The 17,675-nt window shown below is 37.6% G+C and overlaps 1 protein-coding gene across 1 annotated transcript; it reads left to right on the top strand.

The window, feature by feature from the left end:
- The first annotated feature begins 13,486 nt into the window (after nt 1-13,486).
- LOC120286088 (cell number regulator 6-like) lies at nt 13,487-17,177 on the top strand. The gene is made up of 4 exons (XM_039311702.1): nt 13,487-13,725; nt 14,758-14,872; nt 16,140-16,405; nt 16,752-17,177. Exons 1-4 carry the CDS (start codon nt 13,618-13,620, stop codon nt 16,986-16,988), a joined length of 726 nt encoding a protein of 241 aa, XP_039167636.1. The 5' UTR covers nt 13,487-13,617; the 3' UTR covers nt 16,989-17,177.
- The last annotated feature ends 498 nt before the right edge of the window (nt 17,178-17,675 follow it).

Raw genomic sequence — 17,675 nt, 5'->3', positions numbered from 1 at the left:
TATGAAACTGAATTAATAGAAAACATTTTCTTATTAAAATTTAAATTCAAAAAAGTAATTTTTTAAATAATTCGAAAGGTTTTTCAAAATATATCTTTAGTCTTAGGATTCTTGGTTGTAAAAAGTTTATTCTTATAAAAATGACTTTGAAAATTCGAATCTTTTATTATTTTTTATCTTTCTTTCCTTTCCTTTCCTTTCCGTTCTCCTTCTTTCCACGTGCCTTGGCGAAGGCTGACACTGGGCAAGCTCAAGCCTTGACCGATCTAGGTGAGCTCAAGCTAATCGAGGCCATTAAGCTTGCCAACCAGTCACGACCGAGGAAGGGAAAAAGAAAAAGAAAAAAAGAAAAATTAAAGAGAAAAAAGAATAATAAAAAAATTTAATTTTGTTTTAAAAAATATTAAAAAATTGCCTGAGATAAAATCATGAGATTGAAATCATTTTCTATTAAAATCAAATATCAAAAAATATTTTCGATCATATATCACTAAATAAAAGAAAGTCAATCGTATTTTTGGAAAATGCTTTTCTAGAATCCATTTTCCTTTATTATTGACTTTTCTACGAAACAAATGTAACTTTAGATTAAAAAAAGAAGGAGAGAGATGGAAGATGGGGGATTGATAAAATATAAGTTGTACTTACAGCAATGAAAACATAATGGAATAGCTGATATATCAAAAGTATCTTGATTAAAAGCTACCAATGAATGTGGTAAGAGTTAAATGATTTTTTTTGAGAGGTTAGCCGTTGCAGGGCAGCAGCATTAGTATTCAAGTTGGATCTTCGTACTATCTTTCGCGATGGATTTGATCCCTAAATTCATTGCTGGTCCACCTAATCTTCGGTCTTGATTTTAAGATAGTTTTCTTACTTCTCCATCTAAGTCCAAACAAAAAATGCTAACCAAGTGCTAAAAATAAGCGAGGTAGTCTACATGCAATAATTGATACAAAAATTGATGAACCGTTTCTCTCTAAATGATAAGCATTTAGAGACATGCTTTGTCGGATTCAGCCCACGTAGACTGGACACTTGTGCTAGCAACAAGCACGAGCCGATTAGAAACCTAAGAGAAGCCTGGCTAAAATCACACGTGCAAATTTCTCCGAAACATGTGATTTGCCCTTGACCACTTCTTCAAATTCGCATGTAGTATCATACCAATTCGACACTTACTCACCAAATTATGCATGCATTTGGAGGGAAATAACTTGAAATCGATGCCAGAAATCAGAATAGGGACCAAATTTGTCACAAGTAAAAGGACCAAAACTTGAACTTTGACAAAAACATACTGACCATTTTTGTAATTTCTCCTCAGTTTTTATTTTTATTTTTATTCCACGTCAACCCCACATGCACATCTCTGATGCTTAGTCACATTTTCCGTCAATATTTAGATGGACATATTAAATTTGTCCTAAAAATTGTGACCGGAGACTAGTTTAGGAACCCAATCTGTTGCGAAATATAGTACAAAGGCCAAAATTGAAGAGTGGAATAGTGTACCGACCATTTTTGTAATTGCCCCAATGGAAAAAATTATTAGCATTTTATTGCAATTTTCATGTAACTTTTTTATGAGTTTTTTTCTCAAATGTTAAATACAATATACATTTCATTTAAACATACCTAAATCTATCTTATCACAGAACAATGGATCCTAAAACATGTGCGTTAATCTTTATGCTCAATTATGCATGTTTTTGTTTTGATTATGGAGATCTTGGGATTGCGCAATTTGTATCCAACATGTGGTATCAGAGCAACCATAACCTTAGAACTCGAACGCATAGAATTTTGTCCTAATTTTGTGATTTTCGTGATTTTTTATCAATAAAAATAAAAATAAATCACAAATTCGGACTAAGCTCAACGAGATGAGCAGATTTGTTGGCGGTGCGTCACCGGAGAGGGCCACACGCACCCCCACACACGATCACACGCCGCTAGAGCGTCAAGCACATGCCCCCACGCGCAGGGCGTAGCTCGCACGTGCAACGCACAGGTGCCGACATCACGATGACGTCGCAACCCCGGCCCAACCCGTTCCGATTCACGGCCAACCCAACTCGAGGACTTGACTCGACTCATTGATCGACCCTGACCTAGTCAACCGGTTGGACCGAGCAGTTGGACCGGATGGTCGAGCAGAACTGGTCAAACCAGTTTTGACCGGTCTCTTAGCCACACGCGCGTGTTCCATGCGCCGCACACTCCCGTAGCACGTGCGGGCGCGTGGCTTTCGGCGTTGGATTCGTATTACCATGCTCCATCTTGTGGTATATTTATTTTACATGTTTGATGATTTTATGGATGTGAAAATATATACAAAATCCTAAATACGTGTATTTTAAATGTATTTTTGCATAATTTTATTGTATTTTCTGTGATTTTGGAAATATAGGTGTTGGATTACTGGTATGTTATCACAGAATTTTTATAGAAGTGTTATTCATTAATAATATACAATAAAGTTTAATTTTATAAATGAATAAGGTAATGTAATTAGCATGATATGTAATTTCAGTGATATGTTGCCCCTATTACTAAAATTAAAATCACATGTATATGGTGTATGTGAGAAGTAAAGTTTATATCATGATATGAGAGTGTTTTAAAAATTCAATTGAGTTGTAACGGCCAAAGTGGCACACTTGATTGGGTTTGAGGAATATCGGTCTCATATAATAATTATGATATCTCCTAGTTTAATGCGTGGTCATACTCCCAAAGGAGATGATTGTGTATTAGTTCATGGAGGGATACATGATGGTATGGTGGAGGAGTGACTGATCATAGTAGTTCATATGCCCAAAAGTGATGAATTTACGAAGATTGGAATATATTCTCATAACCGCTATCATGTGGGAGTATACAATTACATGTCATGTATTATGTCCAAAGGTAATTATATGATTATGCGTGTAACTCTCTGAATGTGTACTTGTACGTCAAGTTACACAAAGACTCACATGATGCTAATTATATACATTGCTTATTTTTTCGGTAACCTTTTCTGTAATTAACAACTCCACTATCATTGAGATTTTTACTGCTACAAATTTTAAGTTGTGGACATATAATTTGCTGCTTAGGAAAATAGTAATAGAATTTGCTTACTGTTAATGAAACGTTCCATTTAGGAACACTTGAAAATGGTTTACCAACCGACCGCACTGCAAAAGATGCCGTAAAGACGTTAAATTTTTCACTTTGAAAGAGGGGTGAATAGTTTATAGTGAAGAAATAATTATTTCTTTCTAGTATTTTTTAAAGATTATTTCAGAGTGAACGTGACATTAATAGTTTATTTTTGATATGGAGTTACGCCAAATAAATACAAAATCTATATAGTGTAATCGGAAGATTTTGCAACACATGTTTTAAATAAACTTGTGTGTAGATTGAAAAGTCTTATTCATGGTCTTAAGCAAGTTTCCAAATAATATTATTAAAGTTTCATAGTGTTGTTATTTCGTTTAATTGGGAACAAAGTAATTCAGTAGATATTATACTGCGAGATCAGTGGGAGGAAATTTATTTTTCCCATACTCTTTGTACATTATATTTCACTTACAAGTAGTGACCTTGAGGCATCTCTTGTTCTTTGCACTAAGGTTTGTAAGGATTGTTCTCATCATATTTTATTAAATTTATCTCAGACGACATTTGCTGATTGTATTTTGGAAATATTCAATATACATCATTGCAATCTAGGAATTACTATTGTCGTTAAGGGTGATGAACCGAATCCATTATATTGTCCTTATTTAGATATTTAGAAAATCTAGTTAAATTGTATACCTTGTGTCGATACATTTAAAAGTAGAATATATGCTCGAATTTGCACTAGACTAAATATCGTCTTTGTGACAGGACTTCTAGACAGATATCAATCAAATTCAGGACTACCAAGAAGGTTTTAAGGCACTTAAATAGAACAAGAGATTGTGTGTTGATTTACAGACATGTTCAATTCTTGCAGCTAGTAGGGTATTCGGATATAAACTTTGCCGGCTGTTAGGATGACATAAGATCAATAACAGGATACATATTTATGTTAGCAGGCAATGCTGTAAATAAAATTTTATGTCATTTTCTACTATGTAAGTAGAGTTTGTAACATTCTTTTAGGCTATTACTTGGGCTAATAGGCTTTGAAACCTCATTAAAGAGTTGACCATTTTTAACTTTATGAATCGACCCATACGGTTGTATTGAGACAATAAATTTGTAGTATTATTAATAATAGAGGTCTCAATGGGTCTAAATATGTTGCGATCAAACATTTTTTACCATAAAGAAACGGTACAAAAATGTAACTTTATAATATAGCATATTTTCACAGATGATATGGTTGCAAATCCACTAACTAAAGTCCTGCGCCCATGTGTATTTGAGCGACATGTCATTATCATCGGCCTAAGAGTATCTTGGGATATTGTTGTTTAGTGTGAGCTATTTTGGGTTTACCGTAATAAAGTTCACATCTGTATTCATTACACTTGTAACGATTTGATATGTATCAACTTTTGCATTCAATAAAATATTTTTTTGAATGTGTTGTTATTATGTTGAATACATATTGATAAAATCTCAAAGTATTGAAAGCTAGAGGCATCCGGTTATTAACCTTGTACATATATCTTGTTATACATAAATAAATATTAACCGTAAAGACAAGACATATGTGGGTTCATTGGAACCATAAAAACATTCTCTAGTGGCACAAGTTTTGATGCTTAAGGTAAGAGAATGGTGACGACGAATGAGATCTCTCTATGAGAGATGTTATTCATTTGACACACTATTATATTGAATCCATATTAATAAAGTTGAGGACATTGTAACCATGGAAGGCTCTGTGTGTATACATGCAGTTACCGCCATGATTCGGTGTTTGAGACTTTATGGAATATGATTGACTATTAAAAATTATCTTTAGACCAATGTATGCACATATAATACAATTTTAATTAATATGAGAATGTAAAAGTTTTCCTAATGTGAACTATATTAATTGATATTGTAATTTACCGTTTTACAGAACTGTAAAACGAAGTTTGGTCTAAGGTGAGATAGAATGTTTCTTAATTAGTCTAATATGAGGCCGGCTAGTGTGGGCCGAGTTGAGCCAGGCCCGTAATGAGGGGGCTTGATTGGAAACTCTATAAATAGTGCTTAAGTCTCTCCTTTAACCCTAATTTTCTCACATGTATCCTCACATAAGGGGCGTTAATCTAACGTTAAAGGGTGAGTGAGCCGTCTTATTGAGCCAGTGATATGGAGGGCAATAGAGGAAAAAGACTTGCATGTAGGCAATAGAGGAAAAAGACTTGCATGTAGAACATCAGTTTTTCTCTTTCACTTTAAAAACAATGGATCCTAAAACAGGTGCGTTAATCTTTATACTCAATTATACATGTTATTATTCTGGTTATGGAGATCTTGGGATTGCGCAATTTGCATCCAACATGTTATTTAAATTTGTTATTCATTTAGTGTAAAAATAGCAAGTAAAACACTAGTCATCGATTTTCAATACCACGGAATCTACTAAGAGATTCTACGGTCGAAAACACCCCAAAGCAAGTTTTGATTATTACATTGCCTCGGTGTTAAATTTAACATGCAATTATATAAATGTAAAATTAGGAAATTAGGAAAAAAAAAGAAAAGAAAAGAGAGAGTTTGGATAACATTATCTTCTTCGTGAATTCAATTTATTTTTTACATTAGAGTGCGTGGATATCTTTTAGTAGCGTCATATTCAATGTAATTTTCTACGAATAGTTATAATGGCTAAGCCACAGCACTAAAACTCAAGATCCTACCTTTTTATCTAAAATCTATAATTCACTGGAGTTCGTAAGATAAAAATTGATGAATAATAAACTAATAAATTAATCCTTTTCTTTGTTGAGAGGATAATAGCACGTAAAGTTCATAAACTTTAACTCAATGTTTAATGTAATTTTTGAACTTTTAATTTATTCAATATGGTTCTTGGACTTTTAGTATTTGTTCAATGTAGTCTTTGATGTTCAAATAGTTATTCAATTAATTTTAAATCAAAGACAACATTGAACATTTTTATATAATTTAGGAACTAAATTGAACATGTAAAAAAAAATTTAGGGACTACATTAAACAAATTAAATGTTCATGGTTCATATTGAATATTAGGTAAAGCTCATGGCCAATATTAAACAAATTAAAAGTTCGGATATTACATTACATATTAAACCAAAGTTCAGGGACCGTTTGTGTCATAATCGGACTAGTTTAAGTGGGATATATTTTACCATTGTGTCCAAAAGCTTGGTAATGTTAGTAGGCAGAATGTTTGGAAGAATAACGCAATGACGCATAGCACTACGGAATGAGTGTGAGATTGGCTTGCCTTCTCAAAAATGGATCGCTTGAAGTGCTTTTAATGAGATGATCTAGTGTTTGCCAATCAATCTTTTGGAAGTGTTCGGTACTCATTTTCTAGCGTAGATGCTAAAGTTGTTCGTCTAGGGTGAAATGGCAAGTGTTGATCATATTTGCAATTGCATTCGTTTGACATTATACTTCGTATGTATTAAGAACCCAATTTCTCCAGGTGTATCGAAAACCTTTGAAATGAAGTATTTTTGATAAGTTGTGTGAGAATTTGTGAGAGCACTCTTAACTACTCTAATTTTTTTTTAAAGTCATGAAATACCCCAAATTTTATCAATTGTGGCACATATATCCCAATTTTTGTTGTGATACAAAAAACCCCCAAACTTGTAGATGTGTAATACACTTACCCTAAAAATTTTCTATGGCACCAAAGACCCCATAGATATAACTCATTCCGCGGTGGACGCGTTGGTTTGCGCCTTATCCTCTCATCTGGGAGGGAAGGGTTCAAACCTCCATGCCCCCATTGCACGACTTAAGTGAAGTGCTGTGGAAGGTGGGCCCCCATGCTAGTGGTCCCCTTGGTTTGCGCCGCCGGTTGTTGGTTTACGGTGATTCCAGTGGTCATCAAAAAAAAAAAAAAAAAAACCCCACGTATATGAGTTTGGAGTTTTTGGTATCATATCAAAAGTTTAGGATAAATGTATTACACAAGTATAAGTTTGGAGTATATATGTCATACATATATATATAAATTTGGAAATTTTAGTGTGACAAAAAAAGCTTGAGGTAAATATGTTATAATTAAATTTTGATGGCTTTCATTCAATGTTTAAGTTGTTAGATGAGCACATGATTTATTATTTAAATATTTTCATGGTGCAGTGAGTGGAATGATTTTCAAAGACCTCCTCGGGAAGGTGATGACTTGAACTGGTTTCCTAATATGGTGAGGTGGACAATTGAAGCGGACGACGACTTGGTTTTTTACCCGTTTGGTTGGGCTTTCTCAAGGGGCTTGGGGAAAATATTTTGTGTTTGGCATGTGTTTTTCAATGCCCATTTGCCCAATGCCAGCATTCCTAATGTTGAAAGCCCAATGCTGGGGTAGGGCCGCTTTGAGCATTGGGCATTTCAAAATGCGATTTCACCGTTCACCCGTTCATCGTCTCCTTCGCCGTTCGTCTTCTTATTTGCGATGGGCGGCGCCAGCCGCAAGCGGCCAGATCTCGGCCGGGAAGCCTTGCTCGAGGTCACACAACCTCGGCGAGGTGGCTTGAGGTCGGGCGACCTCGAGCGCCCGAGGTCAAGCAACCTTAGGCGCCGTTGCCCGGTCGTGTGCAACCAGCGAGGCCGATTTGGCCGCCGACGGCCGATCGGTCCGCGCAACCTCCTAAGCCTAGATCCGGCGGTCCTGCGAGCGGCCGATCCGGTCGGCCGGAATTTGATTTTAGACTTTAAAAATAAAAATAACAAAAGCTAATTACAAATGTGAATTTTGCCAAACGGTGTTTATGCTAAGTTGCATTTCAATATTATAATTTACCAAACGGTCTAACATTTTTAAAAACCCATTTACCTCAAAAGTATCTGCATTCTCCTAAAGATATTTCCCCAAAGCCGAATCAAACGGGCAGTACAACAATGAGGTGGACACTGAAGTGGACAGGTCGTCATCATCTTCCCCGACAAGGTATCCGAAATCATTCGACCCATCAACCTACCATGAATAACTTCATTTGGAGGGTTTGTCGACACGCCCTTACCAATCTCTCTCTATCATTCCTCATTTAAGACCCCCGTCTCCCCCCTGTCCTCTTCCCTCCCTCGCCATCTTCTCCTCCTTCAAGCAGCATCATCCATAATAACAAACCTTCCAGTTTCGGGCCAGTCATTGCAAGCCTTCTCCTTGCTCTGCTTCTGGCTGTGCCAGCCCAATGAGGATGGTGGCGACTTGGGGCTCTTCCCTTCTCGGTCTATCTCCCTTCGAGCTCAACATGGGGAATGCCATTCGCGCTCCCCTCGAGTCTGTGAGCTTCTCTCTCTCTCTCTCTCCTGCTGATATGAGTTATTCTTTCATTGCTTGTGATTGTGTTTCGATTCCTTTTCATCTCACACGACCATGTCGCCTGCGAGTTCGGAAATTGTAAAGATGTTCGACGCGAAATAGGAAGGATTAAGATTGCATTGGGATTGAAGTTAGACTGCTTCTCAGTTGCTGAAGAACTTTGGCTTGCGCGTGATGAACCACATTGATTTGTTCTGCTAAAGTTTATGACCAAGGTTGTTTTTTTCCAGTGCTGTCCGAGGCTCTGACAGAGTTGTGGATGGATGGAGATGGAAAGAGGAAAGTCGTGTGCTAGAAGAGAGATACACTCGTTAATGAGTACTTCTGTTGATGAGTTGGTCACACAGTGTCGAATTGGGCGAATGAGCGTTGCTCATCGTTTTTCTGTTTGATGCAATTATTAGAGAATGGTCATGATACTTTTAGCTGATACATCATAGAGGAACAATGGGGCAAATTTGATGAAATTTGACTTGTACCCTTTTAGTATGGAGCTCTACTTGAAGGTCTCGCCGTGCGAAAACATGATCTGGACATGTTAGGAATGAGGCTGAGGGAGGAAGTAACTAATTCCCAAAACAAATGAAACAAAGCATTCGATGATCTGAAATGTCGAACCATTCCTCCCTTCTGCTAAATATGGTGAAGTTGGTATACTATCAGTCTTCGAGCTTCTTTTTTGTGAATTGCAAATCTGTATTTTGGTCGGTGATGTTTCGGTTCCCACAACAACTACCATATATTAAGCCTTATCTCGCTAATAGTCTCGTTTGTTAAATAACAATTAACGAAGCACGTTCCCATATCCAAAAGCTGGTGTTCCATTTGCTATAATATGCTTGATGTCTCCTACACATGTTCATGCATGATTTCTCTCTGATGAGTTTTTGGTTGAACCAGCCTGTGGCAGAGCGCTTCTTCATCGTTCTCAGAGCAAAACTGGATGCGGCTTTTCAGATGGAGGGATCTGAGCATTTGATGTCTAGTGGATGGGGCAGAGTTCAGCATGCCCTTCGTCTGCTGCTAACCAAGCCAGCTTTGCCATATTCTCGAATTGACGTATTGTAGGATCCTCTAGGAATTTGTTTTTTTATTTTTTATTTTCCATGCCGGATCATGGTTTAGTTCTGGATAAATAATGAGACTAAAACCTGAGGTAACCGAGAACAAGCAAATTAGATTTACCAATATGTTTACACTTTCATGGAAAGTAGCACATTCACACTATAGTATGTATCAGAATTGTGAGATACATCCTGATTCAAACTACGGCTCAAGCTGAAGCTTGATCCTTTCTTCTCTATCGTCCTTTGTCGTTATGCCAGAACAAACCCTATAATCCTTAACCAAGTTTTAACGAGAGGTCTGTCTGTTTGTAGAGATTGGTTATCATGGTAGTCTTGATGAAGCTATCTGGAGCGCCATTATGAATGATCCGTCGGTCCAGAATTTCCAGGATTGGCTCCACTCAGGTTCGTATGGACTAAACGAAAATGAAGATTATGGTTTCACTGGATTCAACTGAGCATGTCGCATGTATAAGTTCATCTTCTGATCATGTCAGTCCAATGAAGTATTGTAGCGGCTATATCAAGCGCGACCAAGATTGAGAAGTAAAGAAGTTTGAAAGTGGCGAGTCGAAACTGCTTTCGTAGGAATCAAATCAGCATGAATGTTTTGGAGCATATCTTGATGTTCTTATTCACCAACATTATCATATCTTGATTGTCTGCAATCTTTTGTTGCTGGGGAGCAAGAAGTTCTCAGACTGTAACCGTATGGATTGCAGATGGAACTGAAAGCCCTCAGATTCGTGAGGAAGAAATCGTCCGCGTTACGAACAGTCTGCAGTGGCTCTTGGACATCTTGAAGGACAAAATCATGGTCCACGTTTCAAAATTCAAGCTGCTTTTGAACGGGACGTTTCGACCTCCCCAGTCGGCCACACCGGCAGCTGCGGCCGAGCTAGACGAACAAGTCCGATCGTCCCTAGCTGCTCTCGGTCCTAATCATCTTGGTCATAGTGTTGGCACAATTACGCGATGCTTCCAGATCGATCTGCTTATCATTTCTACGCAGGTTCATGACATGATGCGCTTCGAGATGTGATACGAGTGTACCGAGTTTGCCAAAATCTGAATTCCCTTAGTACTACTTGTATGTGAATTTGTGTGAACAGCTTGCGAGAGGCAAAAGTGTTGCTGCTGCAACCACCGGGATTCGCCTACGCCACCCTTCCAACACTGGAATGGGAGGTGAGGGGTTCAAATTCCCACATTTTCAGGGGATGGGGTGGGGACGCGTAAGTTTTGAAGTGAAGTTTCGACTCCCACGTCCCGCAAAGAGCATGGCAAAAAAGAGTGTAGAGTAGGAATAGAGAGACCGGAAAAAAAAAAAAAATTGTTGCTCGCTGCTTTTAATTTCCTAGTTTTCCCGAGAATATCGAGTGAAACCTTTCGATTAGACGCCTCGCCAATTACCAACAGCAACGGCTAGAGATATTTACAGAGAATACTAATTATTATGGGCTAATATCCTGAAAAATCATAAATTATTAAATTTGTGACAAATTTATCATAAATTAATTCTTTATCATAAAAAATTCTAAATTGATATATTTGTAATAAATTTACCTAAAATTAATTGTTTTGATCACAAATATGCCAAATTGATAAATTTGTGATAAATTTATCAATTGCTGTTTTTCGGTAAATATCATAAACTAGACATTTGTGAGAAATTGATGATAAAACCTAAACCGATATACTCGTGATTGTAACGTATCATCCAATTTATCGATGTAACGATAAAATTTAATAGAAATTAATAGATGATAAATTTATCATAGGTGTATCGGTTTGTGATTTTTTTCGTAGTAAAAAAATTAATTTAAAGTAAATTTGTAACAAGTGTATCGGCTTGGTATTCTTCTTGTTATTAACTCGATATCTACTAAATAATATTTTCTTAAAATTATATAAATTAAATTAATATGATTAGATTTTAAAAGACGGAAATAAAACTAAGTGAACTATCATAAACGTGTGTGCACGTTATGAAGAAGTTCTAGTTTTTACTCTTTTATTGTAATGTTCAATTTTAGTTAATGCTTCAACAATTCTTTTAGTTTAGTTACATACCAAATCGACGCTAGTGTAGTTCGATCAAAACGATACTTCCAATTATGAGTATATTTCAGGCAATAAGATATGCTTTTTTTTTACAGTTGAGAATTAATTAGACAAATTATATACTTAAAGATACTCTATCTTTATTATCGAGATAAGTCGAAAATGATAAATTTTTAGGAAGGTTAATACAAATTTTTTTTTTTAATTTTTTTTTTTATCGATTGAATGCACTCGAGAATACTTTTAAAGAAACTTTCAATATACCAATCTTATAATTTTAAAATCGAATAAAAGATAAAAACCTAATTACGACAAATCAATAAATTAACGCTGATTGATCGTACAATCACGCCTAGCATTTATTGTGTGTGATCACAAAAGTAAAGTTAAAAGGGAGGGTTACGTGGCACGCAGGAAGTGATCTATCTAAAATCAAAGTGTAGATATGAAATATGTCGCGAAAATTTTGGGTACCTTTCGTTAAAAAAAAAAAAAAAAGTTGAAGGGGGCATGCGGCAAAATTTCGGATGAAATAAAAAAAAAAAATTAAAAAGGTTGATTGAGAGCCTATTCGGTAACCATTCCGTTCCGATAAATAATTTTTATCGTAAATGATTTTTCTAATTATATTCTTAAAAATAATTTCTGAGCAAAAGAAGGCGCTTGGTAACTATCTACAATTTTTATTCCGTGAATAGAAATACGTTTGGTAAAATTCTTAAATTCTTTTGTTTTTTTTCAATTTTTTAATACTTTTATTATTTTTTTCTTTTTTTTTCTCTTCTTCCTCCTTCTTTGTAGCTGGTGGCCGGCAATCCATCGGGTGAGCTTAGCTTCATCGGATATGAGCGAGGCAGACCTCGCCTAGCCAAGGCGAGGCCGAGCCTCGTACAACCTCGGCGAGGCTAACCTCACCGAGGGTCGACGATGTTTTGGCGAGGTTATCAACCTCGTCTGGTCAATTGCCGCCATAGCCGAGGCAGCGAATCGAATTAAAGGAAGAAGAAGAAAGGGGAAGAGAAGAAAAGGAAAAATATGAATTGATTATAGGAATTGTTTTTGGGAACAAAAACTACTTTTTTTTTTTTTTTTTTGTTTCGCTCCAAATTTATTCTCGAAAAAAGAGTATATTTTTTGTTTTCGTGAATAAAATTTTTACCAAACAGGTTTTTATTCTTTTTTTTGTTTCCTAAAATAAAATAACAGATATAATTGTTATGGAGAACGGGAAATTTATTTTACCAAACAAGCCTATGACGTGTTTAGAACCATTTGCTTTAATACTTTTTTATTATAAATGTTTTTTTTTTTTTTTTAATTTTGTTCCTTAAATAATTTCTAAGCAAAAAACGCACTTGATAACTATCCAAAATTTCTATTCTCATGGATAGAAATACGTTTAGTAAAACTCTTAAATCTTTTTTTTGTTTATTCTAATTTTTTAATATTTTTATTATATTTTTCTTCTTTTTTCTTTTTCTTTCTCCTTCTTCTTTGTAGCCCGTTGTGGCCGGCGGTTAGCAATGCTCTAGCGAGGTTGTCGAAAGAAGAAGAAAGGAGAAAAGAAGAAGAGAAGAAATGAAAAACAGAGAAGAATTGTTCCAAAACAAGAGGTTACTTTTTTTTTTATACTTTTTCTACTTATGATTTCTATTTCGAATCTATTTTGGGGAACAAAAATTTTACTAAATAATTTTTTTTTAAACAAAAGAATAGAAATAGTTATTGTGAAGAACAGAAATTTTCTTCACCAAACAGAGCCCAAGTTTTCATCCGTTAAAAAAGGAAGGAAATACGTAATAAAAAATTAATGTAAAAATAAAATTTCATCGAGATTGGAAGTTAAAAGTATTTAATTTCCTTCCCACCATTTCAGCACCCTCTCTCTCTCTCTCTCTCTCAAGTTGCGACATTTCCTCCTCATTGGCGTTCTCCATTAAGCTCGTGCATGCATCGTCGATCGATTCCATCGGCCTTCGCGAGATCTGAGGAAGCTCCGGGGCCGGATCGGGCGGGGCCATGGCGGAGGGCAATGCGCCGTCGAGGTACGTGAGGCTGACGAAGGACCAGGCGCCGCTGGAGGACATCACTCCCGGCGAGCTCAACCAGCCCGTGCAAATCCCTCAGGTCGTCGGCTCTCCCATTCACCCTCTGTCTCTCTCTCTCTCTGTTCGGTTTGATTTTTGATTTGATCAACTGGGTCTTCCTCGTCGCGTGGGTTCGGATGCCGGAGCAACCGGTTCTGGGAATCCCGTGCGTTTCTCCGGTTTCTCCGGTTGGGTGGTTTGGATGCGAATCTAACGCTCGTGTCGGGGTCGATCGGGATTTTCGGCGATGGAAAATGGGTACGTGAATGTGAGTGCGAATGTGAACGGTTGTTGTTTGTGCGGCGAGTTCGTACATGTTCGTACATGGATTTCGTCTGTGCTGCTCTGTTTCTCGGTGGGGCAGGGTGGTTTGGATGTGAATCCAAGGCTCGTGTCGGGGTCGATCGAGATTTTTGGCGATGGAAAATAAGTACGTGAATGTGAGAGGGAATGCGAATGGTTGGTGTTTGTGCGGCGAGTTCTTACGTAGATTTCGTCCGGGCTGCTCTGTTTCCCAGTGGGGGTGAGGAACAGAGAGAATTTTTACAACGGGAAAAGAGAAAGGAACGATGGGGTGGGGAGGTTTGGATGTGAATCTAAGGCTCGTGTCGGGGCTGATCGAGATTTTCAGCGATGGGAAATGGGTACGTGAACGGTTTTTGTTTGTACGGTGAGTTCGTACATGGATTTCGACTGTGCTGCTCTTGTTTCTCGGTGGGGTGGGGGACAGAGTGAAAATTTTACAACCGGAAAAGAGAAAGGAACGATGAGAAGCTGGAACTGCGAGATCGTGAATTCATCATTTTGGGTTTAGTTTTTTTTTATCCTTTTCGTGCGTTTTGAGCTGGTAAATAAGGCGTGGGAGGTGTGAAATAGGATCCGGGTGATCAGGACTAGGAGACTATTATAAATTTCAGTGTTAGAAGTTTCCTCCTGCACTGCCTGGACACGGGTGTTGACTTCCCATTGCATATACTGTCTAGAATTTGCGTTTTATTGCATGATCAGTTACTAGACTCTTTTGTTCTTGGGATGTTACGTTCAGTGCTGATTTTTATGTTCTGCTCTACAGTTGAATGTCCGTAGATGTTCTGAATGTGGGCAACCTTTACCGGAAACTTACGAGGCCCCAGCTGACGAGGATTGGACGACTGGCATTTATGCTTGTGCTGATGATCCTGAAAGCTGTAAGCGTCTTCTTCACATTCAACAACATGGATGTTCATTATGTAGTTCATTTTATCTCTATTTCCTACCAAGATTGAGCAGTTCATTTCTCAAAACATCCCATTTTTTAAAACTTAAGGGGAGACCAGATGCTTCTGGTTGAAATTTGAATTGTCGTTCCATTTTAATCTTACTTGATCATTAAGAGAATGAATTAGGCTATGGCATGGTGCATTGCTGTTGCTGTGAATGGCAACCATTTGTATTGTGTCTTTCTGTTCACAGGGTTAGATTTGATATTAGGAGGAATATTAGAAAGTGAGACCTCCAGTTCTGTCGCTTTCACGTTCACTAGGGTTTACCACCAGCATAGGTTTACATTGACAACATCACCCCCCTTAGGATTGTGCGGCTATAGTGAGGGATCTGATGCAGTGGTTCTGATATCTTCGATGAGAATTAAGGCTAGCAAGGCCCCTGTGCCTCGCACCATCTCTATGATAGTGTCCTTGAAAATCACCTTTCTTCCTTCCAATGTTTGTTTTGTCTTGTTGTTTTCTTCCTTGAAACTCAGTGAGGCTTAAAACTTAGGGCTTACTAATTGGTTTAAGCACGTTCTGGATGATAACATGAACTTGCATTATTAAAACAGGAGTTTAGTACCTCAAGAATTGAACAGGGCGGTAAAAGTTACCTTATTGATTGTCATCCCCTGACTCCGGTTAACTTTCTTTCTCTTAAATTTAATTCATGATAGAACAACATGAACTTGTGTTCTTTCTTTTTTTTCTTTTTTTATTACCATAGAAATGCAAGAATGCCATTTCAGATCTGTTTAGCAATTCACAGTTGTCATAATCTTTTTGAATATGCGTAGAAAGTCATGGTACGTTCTCCCCTAGTCCTCAGCCGTTTCCTGCCTTTGGCCAAAAAAAAAAAAATCCTGCCTATCTTTTCCTCTACGAGCAGGTTCAACTGGTTTGGTCAAAATGGAAATACAAAATATGGAGCCGAATCCATCACCACTGCAATGTCCATTTTTCATTCCTTTAATAGCTGACTATTCTGTAAGTAGGCTTGGGGACGGAAGCATCTGATATGATATGATCTTTTAGTCCAATAACGATTTGACCTGTTAGTATAGTGGAAGAGGGACATATACTTTTCTCTAAAAGCAAACTTTCATAAGTCTTTTGTTCCTCAGTTGCGGTTCCTCTGGTTCTTTCTCTCTCTTTCTTATCCTTTCTATGGTGCAGTTATGATTCTAAAATATAATACAATATACAGGCCGGACAGGGCTTTTCTGCCCCTGTGTGCTGTTTGGGCGCAATGTAGAAACATTGAGAGATGATATTCCTTGGACAAATGCTTGTGTTTGCCATGCCATATTTGTTGAAGGCGGATTAGCTCTTGCCGCAGCAACAGCGGTGTTTCATGGTATTGATCCTAGGACATCATTTCTTATCTGCGAGAGTCTGTTTTTCGCTTGGTGGATCTGTGGCATCTACACTGGCCTCTTTCGGCAGTCATTACAAAATAAGTATCATCTGAAGGTGAGTTTCTTTATACTTCTTAGGTGATATTTTTATAGGGTAGCAAAACTGAAGAGATTCCGATTGATGGATTTAACTGCTGGCTCAATCATCGATGTTTAATTTGGTACTTTACTGATTGAATGAGCTTAAAATGACCATTTTAAACTGAAATCTTGTGTTTTCATAGTTGAAGTTTCAAAAAGTCCCACTATAATAAACATGTACATCCTAAGTCTCTGCTTGCAGCATCGGTTGTAGCTTCCTTCTGATGCCCAACTGTTTGTCATCAGATTTTTAAGGATTCTCGCATGCTCGGGATTACTTCTGCTTACTGCTGCTGACTTGTTAGCCTTCTTCTGTGCAGAATTCACCATGCGATCCATGTCTAGTGCACTGCTGCATGCACTGGTGTGCGTTGTGCCAGGAACACCGGGAGATGAAGAATCATCTCTCTGATAATGCCGCGCTGCCTGAGACCGTGGTTAACCCTCCTCCCGTTCAAGAGATGAGCTCTAAACACGACCATCAATCTGCAGTTGCGCCACCTGCTCCTGCGTCCAAGGATCCAGAAAGCACCAATTTGGAAATGCAGCCGGTGTAGGTCCTGTGAACTTACCCTGCCTTGAAGTTGAAGAGCGGCATATAACTACCATTTTTTGGGCATTAAACACCGCTATTTTTCAAAAGAATATTTACTTGACTGAGTTGTTATCTTCAATTTTTTATTTTTATTTTGGCAAGAGAATGTTGCGGTTCACATCTTAAAATGAAGATTATCCGCTTACAGCTATTGAGATTTGAGAGCAAAGCAACCCATCAAGCATCAACAACAAACCGGACGTTCTTTGACGATATATGTGTGCTTGTGTGTATATATATAAATTTTAAAGAAGGGTTCTTGAATGAATATCATCCCAAGAATGTTCATGATTATTTTTTAACGATGTACACGACGACTCTTCTTGAAGAAATATTTTAATTTAGGGATTGAATATCGTATCCCGTAAAATAAATCATATGTAAATTGACCAATAAAAGAAATAATTTACCTTCTAATGACAGGCACGCGTGTCTTGGTTGGTTTAGAACCATTGATATATATATTTTGGTGATCCGGGAACCGTTATACAACCGGTAGCCGATGGCGTAAACCCGGGGCGACCTGAGGAGACCCACCTCCCTCGGACCGCGGGTGAGTCGCATAAGCGACCGCGGAGACTTGAACTCGCTCTCTTCCAGTAGAGGGATTGAGCGGAAACCACGCGACCACCAATGAGGTGGGTATTAA

The sequence above is a fragment of the Eucalyptus grandis genome, chromosome 4 (assembly GCF_016545825.1).
Source record: "Eucalyptus grandis isolate ANBG69807.140 chromosome 4, ASM1654582v1, whole genome shotgun sequence".
NCBI classification, from domain to species: domain Eukaryota; kingdom Viridiplantae; phylum Streptophyta; class Magnoliopsida; order Myrtales; family Myrtaceae; genus Eucalyptus; species Eucalyptus grandis.
The sequence above is the reverse complement of the archived record's forward strand: the minus strand, read 5'-3'. Positions and strand labels throughout refer to the sequence as shown.

What these genes read in the sequence shown, in the direction of transcription:
- LOC120286088 (XM_039311702.1), top strand. Translation starts at nt 13,618, where the DNA reads ATGGCGGAGGGCAATGCGCCGTCGAGGTACGTGAGGCTGACGAAGGAC. An exon ending in AGCCCGTGCAAATCCCTCAG is followed by an intron (nt 13,726 to 14,757) that starts GTCGTCGGCTCT and finishes TCTGCTCTACAG; the next exon opens with TTGAATGTCCGTAGATGTTC. An exon ending in TGCTGATGATCCTGAAAGCT is followed by an intron (nt 14,873 to 16,139) that starts GTAAGCGTCTTC and finishes TACAATATACAG; the next exon opens with GCCGGACAGGGCTTTTCTGC.